At 45.6% G+C, this 9,838-nt stretch overlaps 1 protein-coding gene across 6 annotated transcripts; it reads left to right on the top strand.

The window, feature by feature from the left end:
- Positions 1–2,853: 2,853 nt before the first annotated feature.
- Positions 2,854–8,614, top strand: LOC120650953. Of its 6 annotated transcripts, none has more exons than XM_039928267.1 (7): positions 2,854–3,047; positions 3,230–3,283; positions 3,417–3,465; positions 7,373–7,522; positions 7,610–7,880; positions 7,975–8,077; positions 8,294–8,614. In XM_039928267.1, the coding sequence occupies exons 4-7, from the start codon at positions 7,379–7,381 to the stop codon at positions 8,361–8,363; spliced, it is 588 nt and encodes a 195-aa protein (XP_039784201.1). In that variant the 5' UTR covers positions 2,854–3,047; positions 3,230–3,283; positions 3,417–3,465; positions 7,373–7,378; the 3' UTR covers positions 8,364–8,614. The 6 variants fall into 6 exon arrangements, with proteins under 6 accessions (XP_039784201.1, XP_039784196.1, XP_039784198.1 ...); XM_039928262.1 differs by having other exon boundaries at positions 3,230–3,300; XM_039928264.1 differs by having other exon boundaries at positions 3,230–3,314.
- The last annotated feature ends 1,224 nt before the right edge of the window (positions 8,615–9,838 follow it).

Genomic DNA, 9,838 nt, shown 5'->3' with positions numbered 1-9,838 from the left:
GAGGCACACCAGCGAGTTGGGGCGGCGATGGATGGCGAGCGAGTTGAGGCGGCGCGGGATCTGGAGTGGCGGGGGCAGGGGCTAGGGTTTGTGCTTCGTTTATAACTGGCGGCTGGGCCGGCGCAGGCTCAAGCCCAAGTGGTCGGCCCAACAGCCGGCTAGCGGGCCAATGGCGATCTATTGGAGCTGGGCCAAGCCGTCCAAAATTTATCGGGTCGGATCGTGTCAAGCCCATTAGTCGTGTCGGGTCAGGGTCAACACTATGGGTCGGAGTCCCGACCCAGACCCGACCCGATCCATCGTGTCGGGTTGGCCTGACCCTATTGGTCGTGGGCTGGGTTGGGTTAGGGTCGTGTTTTTTTCGTGTCGTGTCTAGTGCAGCCCATTTAACCCAGCCCATTTGGCCATCTATAGTGGGCGGTGATGGTAAGCGTGGGTGCGCCTCCTCGCCGTAGCGCCAGCAGAAGCCGTGCCGGTGCCGGCACCGGCAGAGCACATCGGCCGCATCGCCGCCAGCGCAGCCCACGAACTCGACAGCATGGGCGTAGCCGGGGCGGGGGCACCACTTGATCTGCCCGCCGCTCTCCTCCACGTACGACTGGAGCGCGAACCGCGCCTAGCACTCCCTTGACCATAATTTTTTCATACACAATTTGTATAATAATCTAGATGAACAATATGATTCATATATAGTTTAGCTATAACGATATAAAATTTACTGAGAAATTCGATAATAACATAGAAAGTCTTAAATTCAACAGTTAAGTGCAAATACTGCATAAATTAAATACAAATAGTCAAAACATATTAAGTCCAAAACGTACATAAAACAAGGTTACACACCTATAAGAGTTTAATGGTTGCTCTTTTTTGTTTGGTCTGCGATTTCTAAAGGCTACGAAAGTCTCAATTATGTCATCTTCTTCCACTTCAATAAAATATTCCGTTCAATGAATGTGACTAGACAGTCATCCAAAAGACTATCACCTAACTTATTTCTTAACTTAAGTTTGACTAATGTCAATTCAGAAAAATACTCTTTCCACACTTGACATCGCAACTGGTAGAAGCAATACCCATTTCATAAGTATGTAAACCATATAGTAAACTTTATGTCTCTTTGTTTGAACAAGCTTAATTGAGAGATCAACAAAGATTATTTGGAAAAAGAGATGCAATGTCTCCGTTCTCTTCATAGTTCAATAAATCTGCAAATAATGCGCAAAATGTAGCATTAGTTGATTGAGGACCATTCTCAAAAAATACCGTCTAAGCATATGTAATTCTTCTGAGATTACATTTGCTTACCTACTAGATATTGGCAATTCGATCGATCAGTAAAGGGGGCGTTTAGTTCCCAAAAATTTTCACCTCGAAATTTGTGACTTTCCCTTTGGACATATACATGGAGCACTAAATGTAATTAAATAACAAAACTAATTACACAGTTTGGATGTACACGACGAGACGAATCTTTTGAGCCTAATTAGTGCATGATTAGTCATAAATGCTACAGTAACCCACATGTGCTAATGATGCGTCAAAGGCCTCAAAAGATTCGTCTCGCGGTTTCCAAGTGAGTTCTGAAATTAGTTTTTTAATTAGTGTCCGAAAAACCCTCCCGACATCTGGTCAAATCGTTGACGTGACACCCAAATTTTTTTTGTTTGGGAACTAAACGGGCCAAAAATTGCTTGTCTGTCAAGTACTCAGGTTGCTTCTGAAACGAAGGTCACCAACCGTGCCATTGGATACTTGCATTCCCTTGTTCATTTTTTTAGTTTCTAGTCAATGATAATGCATTCCCTTGTGTAAACAAAATTCACAAGGATCAGATGGAACTTGGTTGGGTCACGAAGATAGGAACGCGCCTGTACCGTGAACTCCTGAAGGCAGACAGCAGAGTAGCGAATAGGAGATCGGAGCCACTACACGGAGGAGCGTCGCTACTTGTGCGGCCGCCGGCCGCCGGCCAAATGACGAACTCGATCGCACGGACGATGCACACAGCGCACGGCGGCGATTGGATCGAATACGAACGGATGTCTGGCATTGACGCGAGACTGAGTCGTCGCGCTCAGCGGCGATAGAGGCAAAGGCAGACCAAACTTTTTTTTTTGTTTTTGTTTGCTGAACTGGTGGCTGAAATTCTCTTAGAGCAAGTATAATGGGTCCGGTCAGCCGGCGAATACAACCCACAAGGTCAGCTCAATCCAAGTTGGAGGAGTGAGAAATGCAGAACGGGCGGCTCGTGACTCGCTCGCTGAAAGCAGCAAACTCAAAATAGAATCGTTCGCTCCCAGCTTGTCGTTCGCGATTGTACTGACGATTTGTTCCTCCCTCCAATCAGATTGTATCTGCGTGCCTGAATTAAGTTCTTGTTCTTAAATGCAATAATTCTTTTAGCCAACTCCACTGTACAGACTGGTTGTGTTGAAAGCTCTAAATTCAATGACTCTTTTAGCCAACTTAAGGCCTTCTGCAGTGTGAGCTTTGAGTGATGCTTCAAATAGAGAGAGAAGATCTAAACATTACTTCATATACTAATGCTGTTGCCAAAAAAGATGGGAGCGGTGCATGTATAGACGTCGATGCCCATGAAGTAAACAAATAAAAAAAATACCCGCTTCTTTCTTGCATGTACTCATATGTCATTCTTTACTATTCTTGAACAATTTTTTTGTTTATTTGGTAGGCTCCATAAGTGATACCCTCTAAACTTTAGAGTATCTACACACTACCTTCTTGTGGGACCCGGTATTTTTTCTGGCTTCATTCCACATTGTGGAGGGCCTAATAGCCAACTCTACTATATGGACGGGCTATGTTGAAGCATCTATGTGACGTGGCTATTGCATTCTGCAGGGCTAAACCATTAGCCATGCTTCGTAGCCTCTCTATGGTGCCTGCCCCTGTGCCCAGTTCTTCACCCGGGATCCTTGAAGTCTTCCTTTCACGCTTGCAGTGCTTACATATCGTCCCTGTGCCTCTCAAGTGAAGTTTCTGCGAACCTTCACGGGCGCCTGCATTTCTCCTTGTTCTGACAGGTTTGTTTGACTACTCTTCTTCGTCGCTTGCTTTTCTTCCTCCTCTGGTCATTTTGGTTCTTCGGCTTCACTAGCGTTTGGGTACTGCTGCTGGTGAGCTCTTAGCTACACCCTTTTTTGCCCTCATGGCCGGCGTATCTCGTTGCGTAATGCTACATCTGAGACATTTTTTTTTTGCTCAGGAAACGCTCCTGCGTCTTGCTCGGATCTGGGAGTTCCATTTGCAAGTTACTCTGGTCAGCTCCTTATCCGGGTATAGTGTTGCAGGTTTAGATGCACTACGTACAGCTTTCCTTCCATCTTCTTACTCTTTGGTTCCTTCCTTTATTTATCTATATAATCCTCGCAATGGTCTGCTCACCTTTACAGGAAAACAAGGATTTAGAACCATTCCGGCGGGCAGACGGATCTTGGCCTGGTGAGTGCAGGTTTTCCTAATCTTAGGCTCGTCTCTATCTTCCATCCCTGATTTGATCTGTTCTTAAAGGCGTGATGCTAGATTCGGTTAGTGTTGCTTCCATTTTTTTTTTGCGAAGGGCTTCCACTTATTATTGTGACATACGACTGTGCCCTTCCTCTCTTCTCCGTTCCGTTTGTTAAATCTGACTTAAATTTGGGCTTCACATGTGCATATCTTTCCTTACCCTGTGGCATGTCATGAGTTTCTTGTTTCTGACGGCCTGACGGGGGCACATGGAAACAAAAAAGGAGGAAGCAAACTGTCCTGTGTGCTCTGTTAGGACCACTCATACAGATCAGTTTAATTGCCTTTAGATTCTTTGTTCAGATACTTTGCTGTTTAGCCAACGTTTCTTTTTCAGATTGTACCTTATTTGCCTTGTGTCGTTGATTCTGTCTTTATGCTGTGTACTGTGTTTCCCTTTTGTACGGACATAGGTTAGGTTTAGTAATTATTACCCGTTGTTGTACTAGCGTCCATTAAAAAAGCTGATCTTCTTTCCCCTTGCACGTGTGCCGGTTTCTAATTATCATCTACTTTTGCTGCCGGCTGCAAGCTTTGATTTGGTCCATGCGCTTCTTCCTTTCTTCTACTACAAAAGGACTTCCTGTTTTCTTGTAATATACAATCTTTCATCTCTGAACTTTTTGCACGGCTGCATTGTGGTTGCTTCACGAGGTGTGAACTCTTAGGTTGCGTTTGGATGTAGACATTGAGGCTTAGGAATTGGCATTGGTATTGGATAGCACCAAATACCGTTGTTTGGATGGCTTAGGTATTGGAATTGGAAATCATCTTCAATGCCAAGGGGTATTGGCTGCACCTGCGTTCGGTCGCACACAATACAGAGCCCCCACGTATTGGACGGAATTGGAGACGACCGCGACCCTTCTTCCCCACGAGCGCGGCTCCTCCCCCACGTGCACGGCCCTGTTTTCCCCATCTAGCAAGCGCTCCTCCATGGCCGGCGACCCCTTCTTCCTCCTCCCATCCGACGCCCCCTTCTTCCTCCTCCCATCTGACGCTTGCTCATTAGGACCTTTCAAGCTCCCCCATGGCCGGGCTGGGACCGAGCTCCTCCCTATCTGGCGTGAGCGGTCATGGAAGCTCGCTCCTCCAAGGCCGGCGGGCTCAAGGCTCGAGCTCCCCCATGGCCGGCGGGGTCGATTTCCCCCAGGGTCGGGCTCCTCCATCCGGGGTCGGGCTCCTCCATGGCCGGGATGGGACCGAGCTCGTCCCCATCCGGCGGGAGCGGTCATGGCGGCTCGCTCCTCCATGACCGGCGAGTCGAGCTCCCCCATGGCCGGGCTCCTCCATCTAGGTCGAGCTCCTCCAGGGCGCCGGCGGGGTCGAGCTCCCTCCCTCCATGACTAGCAGGTCGAGCTCCCCCATGGCCGGGCTCCTCCATCTGGGTCAAGCTCCTCCAGGGCGCCGGCGGGGTCGAGCTCCCCCCCTCCATGACCGGTGGGTCGAGCTCCCCCATGGCCGGGCTCCTCCAGGGCGCCAGCGAGGTCGAGCTCTGCCTCTCTGCTGGTGCTGCTGTGGGGATTGGGGAAGAAGACAGTGAATTTCTAGATGTGTGCATCCAAACAGGAATTGGCATTCCATGTGTCTCTCGATTCCAGATACAAAATTCATCTACATCCAAACAACAGATGTGGTATTTTTGTTCATTTCCAATGCTAGCCTGATTTGGTATTGGGACCAATTCAATTCCAGGGTCTCCAATATCTACATCCAAACGGACCCTTAGGCTGTTGCTTCCGCGTCTTTCCGCCAGCTCTGTTTTTGAGCCAATTTGCTGTATGATATCCCTAAACATCTTATTAAACACGCATTTGCTCGCACTTAGTTGGCTGCATGTCTGCAACTGTTTTCATTATCCTTTTGATCCATGCTGCTTTACCAGTACGAGCCTTCCCTTACTCTATGCTTATTTTTTTACTACAACTTCTGAACTCTGTAATTCCTCTTTTATATGTCTGCAGCCCATTCGAAAAAAAGTACTAGGAGCTTTTGCCCAAGTGAAAATGTTCGTTAATGATGCTTCCTATCCCTATGTCTCCTTACTTAAAGCCGCTGTTCTTTACTGTCAGCTGGCGTACTTTGCCATGCTCAAGGAAGTTTTTGAAGATGGAACCGTATTTTGTGGGGTAGAGATAGAACTACGCCAGTTAGAATTGGTTCGGCCTCGTCAGCCGTATTTTTTTTGGGCTGCCAGTCAAGGAAATCCCATAGTTGCTTACGAGGAAGCAGGGCCGGCTCTAGGATTTGCCCCTGACTGAACCATGCTTTAGGGCCCCTTAGGCTAAATAATTTTTTTAACATGAGAAAATAGATAATAATACTAATCACATATATAATTTTTGAAGAACAATGCCTATATTACAAACTAAAGAGTAGAAAATAAAACAAATACGATTACCTCAAATAATAGCGAGTCAGGGTCATCATGTTTTCAGCCAATTGATCATCATGTTTTCTCTTTTTTTTCTTTTCTGAGCATCTGACAGTCTTGGGCAACATCTAAGACCTAATTAGAAAAGCAAGTCATGGTCACTAACTTGCTAGTCGCCATCTCGCTGGAATTGGAAAGAACTAAATATCTAAGACACTATATAGATAAAGTATATTAAATAGGATTATAGAAATTACCAAAGAGCACAGTGCAGGGTAGGGCGCAGGACCTGCAGCTGTAGGGTGACGGTGATCAGGGACACGAAGAGGGAGGGTAGGGGCGGGAGCATGACTCTGCAGATAACAGCCTTCGGGATGACGGCGATGGGTGGGCGAATAAGGCCACGGGCAGTGGGGGAGGCCGAGAGGGGCAGAGTCACGCCTCGTGGCGGGTGCCCTCGTCTGGCGGCTGCCTGTACGTAGCAAAGTCAATTACAGAGACTAGATTAGTATAGAAGTAGTACACAGTGTATTAGATATCGGGCCCCTCCTCGTGGGCCCCCGGCGGTCGCCTCCGCCGCATGGCCCAAGAGCCGGCCCTGCGAGGAAGCTGTTTCTCAGGCTGTTTCGTTTTTACAGACCAGATTCGGGTTTGTAGTCACTGACTACACTTCCAATGGTCTGATGTTTTTCAGAAAATTTTCTTGTCTTCTTGAGTCTTCCGGGCAGCTAACCTACAACCTCTTAGTATCCTATAGATATCGTTTCGCACCATGTTTGGTTAACTTGTTTAGCTGATGGTGCTTCCCATAGTTTGAAATTTAGTAACTTCCTGTTATGATTGCCGCTGATAGTAATTAATCTAAATCAATCTATAGGATTTTGTAATGGAACAAGGATGATAGTAACTTCTTTGGGTAACATGGTCTTACAAGCACAGATTAGGACTGGAACTCATGCTGGGCAGTTAGTTTTGACCCCTCGAATAAGCCTTGTCTTGAAAAAATCCTAAACTGCCTTTTGAGATGGAAAGAAGGCAATTCCCTAGCAAGATCTCTGTTATGCTATGACTATTAATAAAAGCCAAGGTCAAACACTCGAAAATGTTGGTTTCTACCTTAGGAAACCTGTTTTCAGTCATGGGCAGTTGTACGTTGCTGTGTCACGTGTTACTTCTAAAAAAGGACTATTGATTGAGAATGACGATGGTAATTGTACTGATACTAGAAGAATTGTTGTCTACCAAGAGGTCTTCAAATCTATTTCTTTGATGCACCATAATAATGCTCGCATAATCCCAGCTTGATTCGATGGCCTCCCAATCATACACTATTATTACCATTCCACTAATCTGCCAACTTACTGGTTAGCTTCCTCAAACACAGCTACTGCAAGGTGTGCTAATCTGTGTTATACGGTAGCGGAACTATGCGCTATGCCTACCTAATTATGCTGTCCACCTCTGTAGGTTGGTATGGCTTACAGCCAATTGTCCTCCCTGACGCCAAGAGACCGGTTGAAAACCATTTGTGTTCATGTTTCAAGGAAGTGGGAATTAAGAGGGATTGATGATGATGGACCTCTACAGCACATTGATCTAATATTAGCAGATGATAAGGTATGGTCCCAAATTAACTTACCAAAATCTTTACCTCCCGTACAGTAGGATTGCCTATGCTAAAGACATGTTCTTCTCTTTTAAAAGGGAAATGTCATGTATGCTGAGATACCTGCTGCTGAGGCTGAACGTCATGGACCTGTGGTCAAAGCAGGGAATTGCTACGTTCTTGGTAGATTCAGAGATTGTAATGCAAAAGATTTTTACAGATCCGTACCTGGTCCCTACATGTTGGAATTAACATGCCACACAAGAATCAGTCCATCTGATCATCCAGGTCCTTTTCCTGAATATGTGTACTATCTCACACCTTTTGAGAATGTACGAGATTACATTGGTGACAGGAAAAAATTCCATGGTAATATATCTACTCCTAACTTTCTTTCCCAATCTCCTAACTACTATCAGAATTTTTCCCCTAACCATTGGAATTTTGCTCTTATTCCTTCTAGATGTGCTAGGAGTGCTTGTTGAAGTAGCTGAGCCAGAGTGGGTGCACTTTTGTAATCAACCAAAGCCGAAATTGCGTCGTAACATACTTATCAAAGATCAGAGGTATAAGAGTTTACTATCTAAACATTCCGGGTCTCCTGCCCTTTTTAACATGTTCTTTATTCAGTCTCTGTCAATCACAAATTACGACCTACATTTACTCTCACACAAGAAACTTTCCTTCGTTTCTTGCAGCTGCACCAATCGTTGTACATATTCATAATTGTTTCTGGTGTGATGCCTGTTTAATTACTCCAATATGCATTATTTGGCTTTCAGGGTTGCAACGCAAGCAGATACTTTGCCTCAGGAAATAAAGCCTCGCGATCCCCAAAAAAATAGGGAATAATAAAAATGATGCTGGAACTTGCCAAGAAAGTTCCCAGGTATAGCCAGCGACTGCTATGCCTGTGTCAGCTGCTATCGTTGTGGCATGCCCTTAGGTGTTAACTTGTCAGTAACCATATAGACGCCAACTATATGTTGTCTACTAATTATGCAGACTGTCGATGGCAGCTCAAACAATAGCATGTATGTTCTGTAAGCCATATTATGTATTTGCTTCGTTAACTCTGCATGCGTTGGTCTCTGCAGTATTAATGTATCTTTTCGAATCTCTCCCAAGAAAAAAAAAACGAATACAAACCTCAGAATTTTCGTAGTACCAGCAGACAAAGTATAATTGTATCTACCTCTTCTGCGCATTAACTATTACCTATCCTGTTTACTTCGGCTTACAACAGGAAGCCACTCTATAAATAAAATTTAGGGCCTCAGCACTCCACTTCAAGTTTTCTAGCTCTGCTCCACAAACTTTTTGCCAAATTGGAGTTGAGGGCTAACTCCATATTTTTTATTGAGCTCCTCAAGGGGTGCTCCAAAACACCTATTATAGAAACCACCCTCTCTGTCGCCCCCACCTCCTCTCCTATGCCGCCCCCTTCTTCTCCCGACCCTTCTTCTCTGGCAACCTCCCAAACTCTAGGTCGGCTCTCCAAGGTTCGTCGCTGGCGGACTCCTCTCTCATGCGGAAAGGATCCCCAACATGATATGATGCTCTCCCTTCCGGTATATGTATTGTGCCTCAATCTGGTAGTGGGCTGGGTTGAGCCCGGGTTTAGTGGGCTGGTTTTGCCATCTGAGCTCAATTGGTTTGGTGTCTAGCGGACAATTGCGACTGGATTCGAAGACTTGTGCTTGCTTCATCTTTTCTACTTTCGTATCCGCTCCTTTTGGTGTCGTCCCTTGTCTCCTCTATTCCCTCCCGTGGTCATACCAGGAGTGTATTGGACGATAGTGATGACACGAACACTTTGCCTGGAGTTGTTGTTGATGAGTTGATGTAGACGTAGCCAGTTATTGTGATGTAGTAACCATGTCATTATAGTGGTTGCCATTGATATAACTGCAAATAGCAAAGATGTAAAATTTTGGTGCACGTAGAGACGGAGTTGCAATCGTAATAGGCACCTTGTACTTGTCTGAGGATGCCATTGGTATCTTCTTCCATATGTCAGAGGAAGATTGTGTCTTGCATATGTCCGATGATGATAGTTGAGAGAGTGTCTTGCGTATGTCAGAGGACAATCAAATCTTGCATATGTTAGAGGACGATGTGTTGATGCAGTCTTTTTCGTCGTGTAGATGATGCGGTCGTTGCCGTCGTCGATGAAGCATCTTGCAAAATTGTCTGTCAGAGGACGCGAGAGGTCCATCTTGTGGAAGAAGTGGCAGCAGCTTGTTGAGGAAGACCCGTCGAAGAAGACAATTGTTGAGAGAATACGCTAAAGATTATGATTTAAAGAAAAAAATCTAATCTAATAT

The sequence above is a fragment of the Panicum virgatum genome, chromosome 9K (genome assembly GCF_016808335.1).
Source record: "Panicum virgatum strain AP13 chromosome 9K, P.virgatum_v5, whole genome shotgun sequence".
Lineage (NCBI taxonomy): Eukaryota > Viridiplantae > Streptophyta > Magnoliopsida > Poales > Poaceae > Panicum > Panicum virgatum.
This window is presented reverse-complemented; position numbering and strand designations above follow the sequence as displayed.

Coding starts and splice junctions, on each gene's coding strand:
- LOC120650953 (XM_039928267.1), top strand. CDS start 7,379: ATGGCTTACAGCCAATTGTCCTCCCTGACGCCAAGAGACCGGTTGAAA. Junction 7,523..7,609: donor TAATATTAGCAGATGATAAG/GTATGGTCCCAA, acceptor CTCTTTTAAAAG/GGAAATGTCATGTATGCTGA. Junction 7,881..7,974: donor TGACAGGAAAAAATTCCATG/GTAATATATCTA, acceptor TATTCCTTCTAG/ATGTGCTAGGAGTGCTTGTT.